This window comes from Balaenoptera musculus, chromosome 15 (assembly GCF_009873245.2).
Source record: "Balaenoptera musculus isolate JJ_BM4_2016_0621 chromosome 15, mBalMus1.pri.v3, whole genome shotgun sequence".
NCBI lineage: Eukaryota > Metazoa > Chordata > Mammalia > Artiodactyla > Balaenopteridae > Balaenoptera > Balaenoptera musculus.
The window spans coordinates 35,014,206-35,033,014 of NC_045799.1; the positions used below are offsets into that span (position 1 = coordinate 35,014,206).

The following is an 18,809-nucleotide window of genomic DNA, read 5'->3' on the forward strand; positions in this document are numbered from 1 at the left end:
CAGACCTACCTGCTGGTGTTGGGGGGTCTCCTGCAGAGGCGAGTGGTGGCTCTGTTTCACCGTGGGGATAAGGACACTGGCAGCAGAGGTTCTGGGAAGTTCTCCTTGGCGTGAGCCCTCCCAGAGTCTGCCATTAACCCCACCAAAGAGCACAGGTAGGCTCCAGTGTTGGGTTGCCTCAGGCAAAACAACCAACAGGGAGGGAACCCAGCCCCACCCATCAACAGTCAAGTGGATTAAGGTTTTACTGAGCTCTGACCGCCACAGCAACAGTCAGCTCTACCCACCACCAGAGCCTCCCATCAAGCCTCTTAGATAGCCTCAACAACCAGAGGGCAGACAACAGAAGCAAGAAAAACTATAATCCTGCAGCCTGTGGACCAAAAACCACAGTTACAGAAAGATAGAGAAGATGAAAAGGCAGAGGGCTATGTACCAGATGAAGGAACAAGAAAAAACCCCAGAAAAACAACTAAATGAAGTGGAGATAGGCAACCTTCCAGAAAAAGAATTCAGAATAATGATAGTGAAGATGATCCAGGACCTTGGAATAAGAATGGAGGCAAAGATTGAGAAGATGCAAGAAATGATTAACAAAGACCTAGAAGAATTAAAGAACAAACAAACAGAGATGACCAATACAATAACTGAAATGAAAACTACACTAGAAGGAATCAATAGCAGAATAACTGAGGCAGAAGAACGGATAAGTGACCTGGAAGACAGAATGGTGGAATTCACTGCTGCGGAACAGACTAAAGAAAAAAGAATGAAAAGAAATGAAGACAGCCTAAGAGACCTCTGGGACAACATTAAACACAACAACATTCGCATTATAGGGGTCCCAGAAGGAGAAGAGAGAGAGAAAGGACCAGAGAAAATATTTGAAGAGATTATAGTCGAAAACTTCCCTAACATGGGAAAGGAAATAGCCACCCAAGTCCAGGAAGCGCAGAGAGTCCCATACAGAATAAACCCAAGGAGAAACACGCCGAGACACATAGTAATCAAAGTGGCAAAAATTAAAGACAAAGAAAAATTATTGAAAGCAGCAAGGGAAAAACGACAAATAACATACAAGGGAACTCCCATAAGGTTAACAGCTGATTTCTCAGCAGAAACTCTGCAAGCCAGAAGGGAGTGGCATGATATACTTAAAGTGATGAAAGGGAAGAACCTACAACCAAGATTACTCTACCTGGCAAGGATCTCATTTAGATTTGATGGAGAAATCAAAAGCTTTGCAGACAAGCAAAAGCTAAGAGAATTCAGCACCACCAAACCAGCTCTACAACAAATGCTAAAGGAACTTCTCTAAGTGGGAAACACAAGAGAAGAAAAGGACCTACAAAAACAAACCCAAAACAATTAAGAAAATGGTCATAGGAACATACATATCGATAATTACCTTAAACGTGAATGGATTAAATGCCCCAACCAAAAGACATAGACTGGCTGAATGGATACAAAAACAAGACCCATATATATGCTGTCTACAAGAGACCCACTTTAGACCTAGGGACACATACAGACTGAAAGTGAGGGGATGGAAAAAGATATTCCATGCAAATGGAAATCAAAAGAAAGCTGGAGTAGCTATACTCATATCAGATAAAATAGACTTTAAAATAAAGAATGTTACAAGAGACAAGGAAGGACACTACATAATGATCCAGGGATCAATCCAAGAAGAAGATATAACATTATAAATATATATGCACCCAACATAGGAGCACCTCAATACATAAGGCAACTGCTAACAGCTATAAAAGAGGAAATCGACAGTAACACAATAATAGTGGGGGACTTTAACACTTCACTTACACCAATGGACAGATCATCCAAAATGAAAATAAATAAGGAAACAGAAGCTTTAAATGACACAATAGACCAGATAGATTTAATTGATATATATAGGACATTCCATCCAAAAACAGCAGATTACACGTTCTTCTCAAGTGCGCACGGAACATTCTCCAGGATAGATCACATCTTGGGTCACAAATCAAGCCTCAGTAAATTTAAGAAAATTGAAATCATATCAAGCATCTTTTCTGACCACAACGCTATGAGATTAGAAATGAATTACAGGGAAAAAAACGTAAAAAGGACAAACACATGGAGGCTAAACAATACGTTACTAAATAACCAAGAGATCACTGAAGAAATCAAAGAGGAAATCAAAAAATACCTAGAGACAAATGACAATGAAAACACGACGACCCAAAACCTATGGGATGCAGCAAAAGCGGTTCTAAGAGGGAAGTTTATAGCTATACAAGCCTACCTAAAGAAACAAGAAAAATCTCAAGTAAACAATCTAACCTTACACCTAAAGAAACTAGAGAAAGAAGAACAAACAAAACCCAAAGTTAGCAGAAGGAAAGAAATCATAAAGATCAGAGCAGAAATAAATGAAATAGAAACAAAGAAAACAATAGCAAAGATCAATAAAACTAAAAGTTGGTTCTTTGAGAAGATAAACAAAGTTGATAAGCCATTAGCCAGACTCATCAAGAAAAAGAGGGAGAGGACTCAAATCAATAAAATCAGAAATGAAAAAGGAGAAGTTACAACAGACACCGCAGAAATACAAAGCATCCTAAGAGACTACTACAAGCAACTTTATGCCAATAAAATGGACAACCTGGAAGAAATGGACAAATTCTTAGAAAGGTATAACCTTCCAAGACTGAATCAGGAAGAAACAGAAAATATGAACAGACCAATCACAAGTAATGAAATTGAAACTGTGATTAAAAATCTTCCAAAAACAAAAGTCCAGGACCAGATGGCTTCACAGGTGAATTCTATCAAACATTTAGAGAAGAGGTAACACCCATCCTTCTCAAACTCTTCCAAAAAATTGCAGAGGAAGGAACACTCCCAAACTCATTCTATGAGGCCACCATCACCCTGATACCAAAACCAGACAAAGACACTACAAAAAAAGAAAATTACAGACCAATATCACTGATGAATATAGATGCAAAAATCCTCAACAAAATACTAGCAAACAGAATCCAGCAACACATTAAAAGGATCATACACCATGATCAAGTGGGATTTATCCCAGGGATGCAAGGATTCTTCAATATACGCAAATCAATCAATGTGATACACCATATTAACAAATTGAAGGAGAAAAACCATATGATCATCTCAATAGATGCAGAAAAAGCTTTTGACAAAATTCAACACCCATTTCTGATAAAAACTCTCCAGAAAGTGGGCATAGAGGGAACCTACCTCAACATAATAAAGGCCATATATGACAAACCCACAGCAAACATCATTCTCAATGGTGAAAAACTGAAAGCATTTCCTCTAAGATCAGGAACGAGACAAGGATGTCCACTCTCACCACTATTATTCAACATAGTTCTGGAAGTCCTAGCCACGGCAATCAGAGAAGAAAAAGAAATAAAAGGAATACAAATTGGAAAAGAAGAAGTAAAACTGTCACTGTTTGCAGATGACATGATACTATACATAGAGAATCCTAAAACTGCCACCAGAAAACTGCTAGAGCTAATTAATGAATATGGTAAAGTTGCAGGATACAAAATTAATGCACAGAAATCTCTTGCATTCCTATACACTAATGATGAAAAATCTGAAAGAGAAATTATGGAAACACTCCCATTTACCATTGCAACAAAAAGAATAAAATACCTAGGAATAAACCTACCCAGGGAGACGAAAGACCTGTATGCAGAAAACTATAAGACACTGATGAAAGAAATTAAAGATGATACCAACAGATGGAGAGATATACCATGTTTTTGGATTGGAAGAATCAACATTGTGAAAATGAGTATACTACCCAAAGCAATCTACAGATTCAATGCAATCCCTATCAAATTACCAATGGCATTTTTTTACGGAGCTAGAACAAATCATCTTAAAATTTGTATGGAGACACAAAAGACCCCGAATAGCCAAAGCAGTCTTGAGGGAAAAAAATGGAGCTGGAGGAATCAGACTCCCTGACTTCAGACTATACTACAAAGCTACAGTAATCAAGACAATATGGTACTGGCACAAAAACAGAAACATAGATCAATGGAACAAGATAGAAAGCCCAGAGATTAACCCACGCACCTATGGTCAACTAATCTATGACAAAGGAGGCAAAGATATACAATGGAGAAAAGACAGTCTCTTCAATAAGTGGTGCTGGGAAAACTGGACAGCTACATGTAAAAGAATGAAATTAGAATACTCCCTAACACCATACACAAAAATAAACTCAAAATGGATTAGAGACCTAAATATAAGACTGGACACTATAAAACTCTTAGAGGAAAACATAGGAAGAACACTCTTTGACATAAATCACAGCAAGATCTTTTTTGATCCACCTCCTAGAGTAATGGAAATAAAAACAAAAATAAACAAGTGGGACCTAATGAAACATCAAAGCTTTTGCACAGCAAAGGAAACCATAAACAAGACGAAAAGACAACCTTCAGAATGGGAGAAAATATTTGCAAATGAATCAACGGACAAAGGATTAATCTCCAAAATATATAAACAGCTCATTCAGCTCAATATCAAAGAAACAAACACCCCAATCCAAAAATGGGCAGAAGACCTAAATAGACATTTCTCCAAAGAAGACATACAGACGGCCACGAAGCACATGAAAAGATGCTCAACATCACTAATTATTAGAGAAATGCAAATCAAAACTACAATGAGGTATCACCTCACTCCTGTTAGAATGGGCATCATCAGAAAATCTACAAACAACAAATGCTGGAGAGGGTGTGGAGAACAGGGAAACCTCTTGCACTGTTGGTGGGAATGTAAATTGATACAGCCACTATGGAGAACAATATGGAGGTTCCTTAAAAAACTAAAAATAGAATTACCATATGACCCAGCAATCCCACTACTGGGCATATACCCAGAGAAAACCGTAATTCAAAAAGACACATGCACCCAAATGTTCATTGCAGCACTATTTACAATAGTCAGGTCATGGAAGCAACCTAAATGCCCATCAACAGACGAATGGATAAAGAAGTTGTGGTACATATATACAATGGAATATTACTCAGCCATAAAAAGGAACGAAATTGAGTCATTTGTTGAGACGTGGATGGATCTAGAGACTGTCATACAGAGTGAAGTAAGTCAGAAAGAGAAAAACAAATATCGTATATTAATGCATGTATGCGGAACCTAGAAAAATGGTACAGATGAGCCAGTTTGCAGGGCAGAAGTTGAGACACAGATGTAGAGAATGGACATATGGACACCAAGGGGGGAAAACTGCGGTGAGGTGGGGATGGTGGTGTGCTGAATTGGGCGATTGGGATTGACATGTATACACTGATGTGTATAAAACTGATGCCTAATAAGAACCTGCAGTATAAAAAAACAAACAAAACAACTAATACTAAACTTTCATTGGGTTATTTGTATGGAAATATGTTAATATAAATGTTTCAGACATTACATGAAATTTCTAAAAATCTTATATTTGTATTTGTATGGAAATATGTATGGAAATATGTTAATATAAATGTTTCAGACATTACATGAAATTTCTAAAAATCTTATATGTTCTGGTATAATGTTATAAGTAATAATCCTAGTTATTACTTTAAAATGTATATCTCAGAAGTAACTAATTTTTTTGTCAACTGCATTATTATGAACTTTCATCAAATCTTTAACCATGGTCATGTTTAAGTCTTTTGTCATTTACAGACAGTTCTGGGTGTACTCTGATGATTTTGCAAATATGTTCCTATAAAAGGGTTTCATCTTCAAGAAATTCATGGAAAAGACTCTGACAAGTACAGGTTTCTGGTAACTGACTGTACTGCTGAACTGAATGAATAAGCATTTTCAGAACTCTAATGAAAAACTGATGAACTCATAAAAGTGCTAACAAAAGATCAAGATGAAAAAAAAAATTAATTACATGGGACTGAGTGAATTGATGAGGATGAGTATAATTTTTGTGACTTTCTGTCTGAATTAAAAAAAAAAAAAATCCCACAAGGACTCAGAGGCAAAGAATATACAAATCAATTTTCACTGCAAAGTAAAGGAGCTGTTACAGTGGAGGATTACTGGACTGAATGTCAATATTATGACATAGTATGAGTGTGTTTCATGTTTGGTAATTGCAATCATTGTTGCTTTTGTTGTGGTCATCCATGTACAATGCTTGGTGTCAGTCTATTTATCTCTTGTAAAAATAAAATACAGTGTGTGTGTGTGAAAAAAAAAATAATAAATAAATAAATGTTTGCAGAATACATAATGAACAAACTTGAAAGAAAATTATATTCTTCATCTGAGAAAATAGTTATTTTCTACATATTTTCTAAATATCCAAATGGCAGATGAGACTGGGGCAAGCAGTTGGTAAACTCTAGGGAAAAAAGGAACATTTTATTATTAAGTACATTTCAATAGGCATTTCAATATATCGGATAAGAATTCTGCTGGAGGCATCAGAGAGACCAATTACAAATTAACCATGTGTCTTTGAGCAAGTTAATAATCCTTCCATGCCTCAGCTTTCTCAACTGTAAAATGCGATAATAACAGCAGCTACCTTAGAAGGTTATTGAGAGATTAGATGACACATGTAAAGCAGGCACATATTAAGAAAATCATTAATGTAAATGACATTTGTAATATACGCCTGGTTTCAGAGACATTTTTATGATGCATTAGCTCATCTGAACCTTATGCCCTCACTGTTGTAAGGCAACAAGGCAGATTCAGAGAGACTTGCTGACCGTCACTTCAGACCACACAGAGCAGGAACACAGGTGGAGGTATTTGTGTGATAAAAATGTCCAAGGAAAATAAGATCCAACAGAGAAAGACAGACAGAAAGACAGACAATAGGAATAAGAAATACATTACCAAAAAAAAGGAAGAAATTTTGAGGTACAGTTTAATGAACTTCAGATCCTCTTTGCTTTGTTTCCCTAGAACTGTTTCTGCATACAACACATTTGCTATATCAGTAATGATTAAATCATGCAAATTTCATCATCTTAAAAAATCCTAGTCCCTAATCTCTAGACAGACTATTATATAAATTGGGCATTTGGTGAAATTGACCCTTAAAATATACAAATGCCACTGAGATAATTTTAGATACTCCATTTTCTTTGTAGCTGTTACCCACTGGTCTGTGGCACTGTTAATGCCATTATTTCTAAGATTTAATCAGAGTTTATTGTGTTGGAATGTACCAAGGTCATCCATTAACCTAGTGTGTTCTTTTGGTGATGGAGATAAACCAGCCCTGAGTCTCAGAAGTGGGAATTGGTCCATTGTTGTTGCAACTTTTTAAACTATTAGTATTCTTTTGTATCTAAAAGATGGTCATTTAGAATCTACTATGACACCTGCTAGAGAAATTTCACTAGAATGAACACTCCATGAAGGCAGTGACTGGTGCATTGCTTGTACCTAGAAGAGAGCCTGGAACGTTCTAGGTCACAGTAAATATTTATTACATCAATGAACAAAGGGGAGGTGATAGTGATTATCCTTAGTACCTAAGAAAATATATACAGCTGTTTCCTTCAGTGATATACTAGCTCTTGATTAAAGAACAATTAAAGTCTATTATTCATTCATTCACTGAGTCAAAAAGTATTTATTGAACACCTAGAACTTGACAGTTGTTAAGGTTCTGTAGCTAAACAGGAGGAGGAAAAACTTTGTTCCTCTACTTAAAAGCTTATCATCTAGAGGAGGAGTAAGACAAAAACCAAGTACAAAAACATATAAATTAATTTATAATTATAAGTTGTGATAAGGCCATGCTAGATACAAACAAAGAATTTTCCTGGGTGGTTGGGGTACAGAGAAGGCAGGGCACCTGTATGAATGGTAAGGAGTGTCAGGAATGAACTCAAAGCGATGTTCTTCGTTTGCAGAAATTACAGAGATGCTAAGTCACGGGTGGACCTCTGAATCCCATAGGGAAAAGGCTTCCCCTTATATGGGTCAGTGTGCAGGCCAGCTGAGAGCGTAAGCATGAGTCAGCCAGGCTCTGTGCCTTCCTCCAGGCTCCCCCACTATACAACTACTCTCCTCAGCTTGCACTGGGGATTGCAAAGCTCAGGCCAGCATTCTAGTTCTGGTCTTGCCCACCACTTACTAAGGATATGGTTTAAAGCTTTAACCTTCCAAGTTTTCGTCTCCTTTAGTTAATGAGGATGAGAATAATAATTCTGCACCAGATTTCTGGGATGCTCAAATTCTGAAAGAGGGCATTCTGAATTGCTTACACTGACATAAGCAATGTAACTATTTACTGTGATTGAAGTGATGATGACGACGATGGAGAAGATGTGGATGATTACCCTTTGTGGAAACAATCTGAAATCAAATACTTGTATGTTAGCCCATAAGCTCCTCTTTTGCATGCTTTTAAATACCCATAACAGTACCTAAGGCAGTGGTTTCCAATCAGAGGCATTTGGAAGTGTGTATAGGGGATGGAGGTTTAAATATTTTTGATGTCACATGACTACTAGAATGTTATGGGCAGGGGCCAGGGATGCCAAAGGTTCTGCAATGTGTGAGCCATCCCCACATATCAAAGAACTGTCCAACTCAAAATGCTAATAGTACCCTGGTGAGAACCACTGAGGAATGCTCAAGAGAGAGGAAGCATTCAACAAACATTTGCTAAATAAACACATGCTACCTATGCTACTTATTTCCTTCACAGCACAGCAGACTGCCAGTCCCTTGAAATCAAGAAATGTAATTTATTCACCTTCATCTTCCCAAGTCCCCAACCCTGAACCTGACACATAACAAGCATTTAATGACTATCTCTTATACATTCAATCAACAAATCACCACTATCGATGAAACTGCAAGAAATTATAACTATTTGATATGGGCAAGTTAAGGCAATGATGTTCTCTGCAAGTATAAGAAGGATACTAGAAAAACAACGCTAAAACCAAGAGATCCTAGGGAAATAAATGAGGCTTTTCTCCATCACCAGATGACTAGTTTCAATTTTGAAACATGATCATCCCAAGAACAAAGTCAGAAAAAGTATTGCTTTATAAAGATTTCTATGCCTTAGAGATAAACTATTTTAACCCAAAGACATATTTTTCCTCTAGGTAACAGTTTAAAGTATGTGGGTCAAAATTAAGCTTTGTAGATATCTACTTATGTCTTTGGGGTAAAAAAGCCACCAGAACAGCATTATATTGTATATTTTTGTGTTTCAAAAGAACAAAAGTAGTATTCTCAAGCACTGATATGATGGGAACCAAGCAAATGTTTAAAACAGCAAAAGGTTACAAAGCAACTGAAGGAAGAATAGTATGAAACAATGGAAAGAGAGAAAAGAAAACATCAGAAGGCCTTTTAAAGATTAGATAATCTTCCCTAACCCAAGAAAGGACAAACTTTTCAACAGAGGTTAAGAGGAAGAAAGCACAGCAAACCAATTATAGAGACATGGCAGAAACAGGGGTAAAAAGTATAAAAGAATGTATGAAAGCAAATAAGAAGAGAAAACTGAGTGTACAAAAAATCCACCGAATTAAAGAAAATAGTAATGGGAGAATTTTTCAGGTTTTAAAAGGTTTCAGAATAAAAATGGTGAATTACTGCAAATATAGTTTTAGCTGATATTTCTCCTTAACAGAGAAGTGCTTTTTTTAAAAATTGAAAATTCAATTGCAAGAATACAAAAAATTGTTTGAAAGACAAAGAAAACATAACAAATTAAATTTTACATTAAGGACTTTTCATGTCTCAGAGCAGAGAAACACTGCTATGTCCTTCAAAATAAATTATTGATACCAATCTAACCAGGAATTGTATTATAGGAACTTTGTACGAAGTGGGATCAAAAAGAAAAAGTCCCCAGAGGAGAGGTAGCATATAAACAAATGAACAAGAAAAGAACTGTCATTCAAAGTAATGTTAAAATTTTAATATTATCAGAAAGCCTCCTAACTTGCTTCTTTTGAGAAGTTAAATATATCATCACCTGTGGATCCCTAACAATCTCCATTTATTATGACCAGTTCATCTGAACAAAGTACTAACATGGGAGCAAGTATTAAGACATTTTGTTTTCCTGTTATAGACACCAGAAAAAAAATCTGATAACTTATTGGATGTTTGAAAGAATTCCTAGAAATTTATAGGCTTATAGTAGTACTGAAGATATAAATTTTATTTTTTTAAAGTGTTGGATTTTGTCAAAGGGAGGAGGAATATCACAAATAAAGAGCCACAATTTTCTTCAGGACGAGCACTTAGCTTCTGGAATTTGGAGGTAATGGTTCTTTCCTTTCTAGCCGCACTTCATATCAACCTATTCTGAAGTGTACTCAATGAAAAGAACTTCTAAGATCTCAAGTATCTACACAGCTTACTTTCGGTTACAAGTATCATCTTGAACAAGAGCCCAAACATAACTCCATACAATGGACACATAGCAAGCTTACAACAATTGATTACTACACCTCAGCTTGTACATTTATGAAGTAAAATTTGAACCATCAACATAGCCATGAGTTGTTGGCTGTTGCTCGTTTATAATCCTAACTTGGCTTACACTTACCTGAGCTTTAGTGTTCTTAGTTTTTACTAAAAAAAAGTAAAAAAAAGAACATAGCTACTCCAAAAGGAATATAAAGGAGTTGAGGCCATTAAACATAACAAGTCTTTTCTGCTTTGACCTTCGTCATGCACATACAGAAACTCAGTTTTAATCAGAAAACTGACATCTAGAAAACCTCCATTGTACAAGCACCTACTAAAACAACAACTTTCTGTAGTACTAGCTGATAAAACAGTCTCTATAAAACTCTTGCAATTACAAACATGACAGTCCTGTCATGCTTACTTTAAAATTTTCTCTCTTAAATAGAAAATGACCTCATCTCTATTCAAAGTAGTTAATTTTAATCAGTGCTTCATGTCTACAGATCTCTTTAATAATTTCATTGATTTATTATGATACCAAAGGCATTTTACTTTGAGGTCTAAAATATCCCCTGCTTTGTGACCAAAAGGTAAATACTTGTTTGAAGCAGTATTGTGCATTATGTTCTTTGAACAATGTAATCTACTAGGTGACTTACAACTTTTGGGCCTGAGTCAAACTGAGGTTTTCAGTCTACAGAATAATCTGTTTGCAATCTAAATTCAAAGAATCAAAATTTAGTCTTAAGACAAATGAAGGAAAATTTCAATTCTGTGAGAGTCTGTGTCCTCAACGCAAAATTAGTTAACAGATATTAGCAATCAAGTACGTGTATCATCTGAAAACCACAGGCTAAGGAGATGTGGTCTCGGTGATTATTTCTTCAGCCATTCTCCATTTTCCTTACAAGCCCCCCACGATGGTCTCTCTAGCCTATTGAGACATCTGCCCACTGCCTATTTCAAGCCATCTTTCAAATGGTTACTTCCTTCCTAAATTTTAAACTATAATGAATAAATCTTCCCTGCTCCTAACTCAAAACTGCATTTTCCCACCTCTCCTCAAGCCAAGGCACTATCCAATATTTACCTTCTATTGTTCAAAAGGGGCAATTTATTAATATCCTTTTCTTTATGACACTAGCACAATTAAGTTATGATACCTACCCAGAAATCTCTACCTCTAAAAATTATAACAAATATCAACATTTATTTGAAATCTTGTTTCTCCGGGTCTTCAAAATGAAGACTGAGATACTTTGTACGGACTGGTCTGCCCTTCACCATGCTGCAATTATTCATTCAACAAGTATCTTGCCTAGTCAGTGCTACGTTATTTGTTCTGTACAGAAGCGTCACTGGATGACAGCCCTTTCCCCTCTACATACACTTTTATCAAAAGCTCGAGATTTTCTTGCAGATTTCTCTGTTCCCCTTCCTCCCCTTGGTAAACCGCTCATCCACCACATCCCTAAAACACTTCCTCCCAAAATAGGGAACTAGCCAGGCAGGGGAGGATGCGCTACACCCGCAGCCCTCACCGCGGAGGGCCGGGCGCGCATGCGCAGCGTCGGGGGCCCAGCCCGGCTCTGCAGGTAGCTGGCTGGGCGGGTCCCGGCCCGAGGTCTAGCCCAGTAGGCACTGCGGTAGCGGGAGAGGGAGGCGCGGCTCCTGGAGGGCTGCAGGCGCGAGGATAGTGTGGCGAGCGGGGCGGGCGGGCACACTCACAATTTCAGCATCCACTCGCCCTCCAACACCAGCGTCCAGTTGGAGGCGGTCATGGGCCGCACCAGGCTCCGCTCCTGCGGCAGCGCGGCCTGCTCCGGGCCGGCCTCCGCCTCCGCAGCTGCCGCCGCCGCGACCCAGGCGACCAGGAGCGCCGTGAGCAGCGGGCCGCGGCGCCCGCCCGCCATGTCGCTACGCGGAACGAGGCTCCTCGGCAGGGGCTGGGGCAGAGGGTACGGCCGGCCTGCGGACCGGGCCTTCCCACGTAGTGCTAGGAAAGACCGGGTCGCCCCGCCGCCGCCCTGCCGCGCCGACTAGCCCAGCTCGAGACTGGGGTGGCAGTCGCCGCCTCTTATCGGCCCGGGCCGCGGAGGCCACGCCCCCTCCCGCCTCGACTCGCTGTTGCCCGGGGCGTCGGTTGCCTTGGCAACGGCCGCCCTCCCCCTCCTGACCGCTGTGTTGAAAATAAACAGATGAGCCGTTGTTGCTTAACTTAGAACCTGTACGGTGTGTGCCTGGGCTCCAGTAAGGTGGGGGGCGGGTTGGTGCGTGTGGCTTTTTCTAAAGAGAAACGTCGCCAGTAATAAAAAAATGCATCACCTAGTCAATGGTAGCAAAAATAACAACAATGGACTACAAGTAAACTGTTGAATGGAAAAACAAAAGGACGTGTTGGGCATCTCACTGAATGGGAGAGGAAATTTTAAGCACTCTTTGCCTGTGTATAATGAAGTAGCACTGCCTAATTGGAGATAATGAAACTAGATCATGCAATTGTATTTTTTACAAAAATGTTAATTTCACAAAAAAACGTTTACAACATGGGTACTAACAGATAAAATGAGTCAGTTAATAAGAATAGTGCCAGTTGCGATTAAATGGACTTCTCGCTTCTCTTGGCTACACTTTTGTCAGATCTAAAATGAGAATGGCCTTAAATGATTTCCAAATCTCTTTCCAGATACCCATTCGATGCATCTGTACCTTGAGATCACTACACCCTTAGTATGTAAGACTGAATTAAAATCAGAGGTCGGGTGTGCTTTTTCAAAGTGTTGCTTTACAAGAATTCATTAGATGTGCAAAGCATAAAACTGGGTAGTGTGGTCAATATATCATGAAAAAGTGTGATTTCTGTCCTGGGCAGAAATCAAATCAACAAAGACAGCTATGCAACTAAGAGTATTGCAGGGCACATGAGATCAATCTCCAGTCAGTACTTACAGGTGAGAAAGATGAATTTTGACTGCACAGATGACACTGTAAACTTGGAAAGTGGCCTTGCAATAAATGTTACCAAAAGTCAGTTATTTTATACAGATCAGTCCTATAAACTCAGTGGGAAATATTTTATTTTGCTTTTAGAAAGAAATGACATACACAGAAATTCTATCATTCTTTTCAGTATATGATATATGATTGGTAAAAAAAATTCTTAAAATAGGATCTGATATTAAGGAATTACTGTTAATTTTGTTGAGTGTGATAATGGTGTTACGATTATATTTTAGAAGGCTTTATTGGTTACAGATAGTGAAATATTTATGGGTGAAATAATATGATGTCTAGAATTCTCTTTACTCCAAAAATAAAATTTGGGGGGTGGAAGGAAAATGGATGAAACAAAAGTAGCACAACATCAATCAACGCTGAAGCTAAGTTCATTTTTGCTATTCTCTCTACTTTTGTGTAGGCTGGAAAATTTGCAAAATGAAAAGTTAGGAGAGTATCATTGCTGAAGCTCTTCCTTACTTCTAACACAAAATGAGTGTTCAAGGATTGCATTTCTTGGCCTTCAGACTAGGGTCACTAGGAAGGAGTATAGCAAGAATGTGTGTGCAAGTGTGTGGTGGGGTGGCACAGACTAGGCTATGGCATTGGCCTGACACTTTCTACCTATGTGACTTGGGGCTAAAACCAGTTAACACCAAATTTTCTTTTTAAATGCAGGTAATAATAGAACCTACTGCATAAGGTGACTACAAAGATTAAATGAGATAAATATAATGCCTAGATAATTACGTCAGGGCTCCATCCTTTTCATGTTTAAAGCATGGAATCACAGTTTATAGAAGATTGGTACTTGGCACTGGGAGAAAGAACTTTTGTCCCTAGAGCAGTTTCCAATGGTGGCACTGTGGGCAGCTATGGTTACACAAAAACACATGGTTCCTAGTAGGAAAAGGAAGCAAGATAACAACGAATATTCCAATGGTAGAAACTTTAAAAACATAGTAACAAGCAAAGACCTTGATAAAATTGGCAATGTGGGACTTAATATTACTAAGATAATCAATGAGGGATAAGGAGACTGTATTCAGATTAAAAACTCCATAGTAATAGGGTATAGAAGTAATATGCACTGATTTTCCTATTGAGGATGGAGAAACTGGTATGGAAACATTAAATAAGCTACACAATGCTGTAAAATTAGTCCATAAAGTAATAATAGTACAGGAATTTAATTACACAAACAGATTTGCTAAATGCCTTACAGGAACAAGAGGTGGAGGGAGAATTATTAAATAGGACACTTCCTAGAACAGATGGTAGAAGAAACCATAAATGATTGAAATAAACTGAATTGTTCCAGGCTAGTGACTAGAAATGAATCCAAAAGGAGCCATGATAAGCCTCTAAGAAACAGCAACCCCAGGACCACCTCCTGGGGAAAGAGAATCAACTAATTTTTTTTTCAAAACTAATAAGTGAGCTCAGGAAAAGCTGCATACAAGAGATATATACACAGATCAATCCTCTTCCTATATACCAGTAAGAATTAATTTTAAAATATAGACAAACATCACATTCAAGAGCAACAAAAACTACCCAAAGAAAGAAAGAAACATGCAAGACATATGAAAAAAGCTAGAGGACTTTGTGGAGATGTCAATTTCCCCAAATTAATCTGTAATCTAATGCAATAGGATTCAAAATCCAACCAAGTTCTTTCATTTAGAATTCTAAAAATCTATCTTAAAAAGTTAATGCTTAAGTATAGCCAATAGCATTTTGAAAAAGACCAATGATGTAGGTCTTGCTCTCTCAGGTATTAAATCTGCTATAAAGTTAAAATAAAACAGGGAGGTATTGGTATAAGAAGAAGCAAATAGAAAAATGGATCAGAGTAAAGACTCAAGAAACAAAACTATATGTATATGGATATTTATATATGTTAAAGGTGGTGTAGTTGACAGGATAAAATAGACTTAGATTACAGTAACAAATAACCCCCCAAGTTTCAGAGGCTTGACTCATAAAGTTCCTTTCTCTGTCATGCAAAATCCTCTTCGGCCTAAGAGACTCTGGGGAAGCTGAACACTAGGCAGGGTCTATGTAATACATGCTGCTTCAGTCTTATGGCTCTGCCACCTCAACACGAGACCTTCCCCATGATCATAGCAGGGAAAGGGAAAAGTAAAAGGCCGCAAGGAGCTTTTGGCTTCCTTAGGCCAGAAGTAGCACATCCCAATTCAGCTCATGGTCCACTGGCCAGAACTAATCATAAGACTGCATCACTTATAGGAAGGGTGTTCATCCATGGGAAATGAATATTGATGCATACTAATAATGTCCAAAAATGGCATTTCAAATAGGTGGGAGCAATTGGACTGATGCATAGTAGTGTTAGGGCAATTTCCTCCTCATTGAGAAAAAAATCTCTCTACCTCAATCTATATATCAAAATAATTTTCAGATCCACTAGTGAAAAAGTATACTATAACAAATGTTCTTGGAAAGTTTTTGGGGGAATACTTTTATAATCATCTGATGGGCAAAGCCTTCCTGAGTAACACAAGGAACAGTGAAGCCATAAAAGGATTCTGGTAAATTTGCCACCCAATAAAAACAATTTTTAAGTAAAGCCAAACTGAGCAGAATGACCTGAAATACACACAACACATAAAGGTTTAAATTCAAGAAGTTCTACAAATAATTAAGAAAAAGATATACCGCCCAATAAGGAAAATAGAAAAGAAAATAAATACCCACAGAAGAAGAAATCCAAATGCCAGATGAATATGAAAAGCTGTGCCTGCGTACTGCAGATCAGAAACAGGACATTTTACAGTTGCAAATACAGCGTATTTGATAATTCCCTGTGATTCCCCTTGGAGTCCAGTCAACTGCGATTAGGACCAGCCACCCCAATATTATAAAGTCTTCATTGGACTCTAATTACAATAGCTCCCTTTCTGTAACTACTTGCCCCCTCACTTTCTGATTATATTGTCTGATTACATGATATTTGGGAACCTGGCAAGTAAGTGTCAGTTTTAAAGTAGGATTAAATGGGAACTGGAAAAGAGAGAGGCACAAATTTTATTCAAAGCAATTGTGTACTACAAGTCTGGCAAATTGTACATGAAGGGGAAAAACAAAACCGTCAAGGAATCCAAGTATAAATATTATGTGTAATGTTTGGTAATCTCTAATAATCACCAGGCCCTGGATATTGGAGTATACCAGGCGGTTTCTTCATTTCATTCAGCAAATTTTATGGAGCATATATTATGTGCAGGCCTTATGCTAGATTCTGTGAGATCAAGAGAGGCATGAGTCTCCATTCTTAATGAGGAGGCATAATAAAAGTTAAATGATGTTCAGAAAACACTAAGCATTCAATGGTCTAGAGCATTTCAGAATAGGAAGGTTGAGAATATGCCACAGAAGCTATTGAGCTTTAGAGCTACCCTGATAGGAATAGAACAGACAAAGAAAAGAAGCAGAGAAAGTTCCAGATGGAGAAGATGCCCTGATAACAAGAAAGCATAAGAACCCCCAAATTTAAATCTCAACCTTAAAAAAAAATCTAAACCATGTTTATTATGAACAAATATCTGTTGTCTTGGCATTTGAAGGTTGGGAAATCAGGCTAACTGTATTCGTGTACTTAACACAGTTAGTCAAGATTTACTTTTATCGTAGAGAAGAAACTGGGAAGGAACAAAGATGTCCATTGAGTTTATTGCTCTGCTCCAAGGCAATAAAACATGTTAACTAAATCATCAGTTCTTGTTATCTATACAAGAATTCATTTTACAAATCTCATTTTAGTAAATATTTCTTGATATTTGAACCAAATATTTCCCAAAGTACTTAAATCATGCATTAAAAAATTTTTCCTTTTGTCTTATTTACATTTCAGTGAAGGTAAAGAACAACAGTTTGCCATTTAATAAACTTAAGTTTATATTCCTAAGTATAATTTTTGTCCATATTTCAAGCTCCTCTCACTTTGTCATCATATTTGAAATCCAAAATTAGACACAGATAGGCATTAAAATATTAGATAGTACAGGCCAAGAATTGAACATTTCTCATTTTACCTAATAAAATACTTTGGGATAATCACTAGGCAGTAACTTATACGTTCCTGATAGAAGCTGAGAAAACAATTTTGCTTGTCTTACAAGAGAAAATATGACTAAAATGTAACTAAAACAAAAGTCCATATTTCACATAAATCAGTAGTACAATTTACTATTAAAGCATAAACATAACACTTAAAGATTATAAACATAGTAGGATAGATTCTGTGTAACACCATTTTGCCCAACTGCCAGTGACTTGCTGGTAAATGATCAACAACCCACATCCCTGAGGCTGAGAAGCCCAGATTTGTTGAGTTTGCCAATTTTTGTGTGCTAAGTACTCCCACGTGACTGATTTCAAACTACCAACTTGATGTTCACCAGCTAGAAGCATTTCTGAAAATTTGCCAGTTGGCTCTTACAAGCTGGTGCAAGATGACTCCAGCGTCCCACTGCAAACACTGATAATACTCTACTACCACTCAATACAATTGCTTACCCTTTATTGTTCTAAATACTAAAGATAGGGGTTTAAAAACTTTAAAATACTTTAAAAATATATGGATATAACTGTGTGTATGTGTTTTGCAAATTTATGAACTTAAAATACTACCCTTGGTTCAATTCCATGCTTTTGGGCACTTACTAAATTTCTTTAAAAAAAATTTTTTTAAACATAACCAAAGAACACGTATGTTTTCAAGTGAGTCCTCACATAAAGATGTACCTGGTGTTGAGTTACTGTTTGCATCTGTTGCTGCGAATGCACCCCCCCCACACACACACACACACATCATTGAATGTTTTCTTTGAAGTATAGTTGATTTACAATGTTTCAGGTGTACAGCAAAGTGATTCAGTTATACATACATAGATATATGTATTCTTTTTCAGATTTTTTTACATTATTGGTTATTACAAGATATTGAATATAGTTACCTGTGCTATACAGTAGGTCCTTGTTTATCTATTTTGTATATAATAGTGTGTATCTGTTAAACCCAAATTCCCAATTTATCCCTCCCCCACCCTTTCCCATTTGGTAACTGTAAGTTTGTTTTCTATGCCTGTGAATCTATTTCTGTTTTGTAAATGAGTTCATCTGTATCATCTTTTTAAGATTCCATATATACGTGCTATCATATGATATTTGTCTTTCTCTGTCTGACTTCACTTAGTATGATAATCTCTAGGTCCATCCATGTTGCTGCATTAATCCCATACTGTTTTGATTAGTGTATCTTATAACACACCTTGATATCTGGTAGAGAAAATTGTATGCCTTTGTCTATGCTTTTCATAATTTCCTTG

General features: G+C 37.3%; 1 protein-coding gene across 1 annotated transcript in view; it reads right to left on the reverse strand.

Annotated features, from left to right (window-relative positions):
- Positions 1-12,575, reverse strand: part of TMX4 (thioredoxin related transmembrane protein 4) — a 50,967-nt gene extending 38,392 nt beyond the window's left edge. Inside the window, exon 1 of the mRNA XM_036824560.1 lies at positions 12,187-12,575. Within this exon, the coding sequence (XP_036680455.1) occupies positions 12,187-12,371 (185 nt within the window). The 5' untranslated portion in view covers positions 12,372-12,575. The remainder of the gene's footprint in view (positions 1-12,186) is intronic.
- Between the last annotated feature and the right edge of the window lie 6,234 nt (positions 12,576-18,809).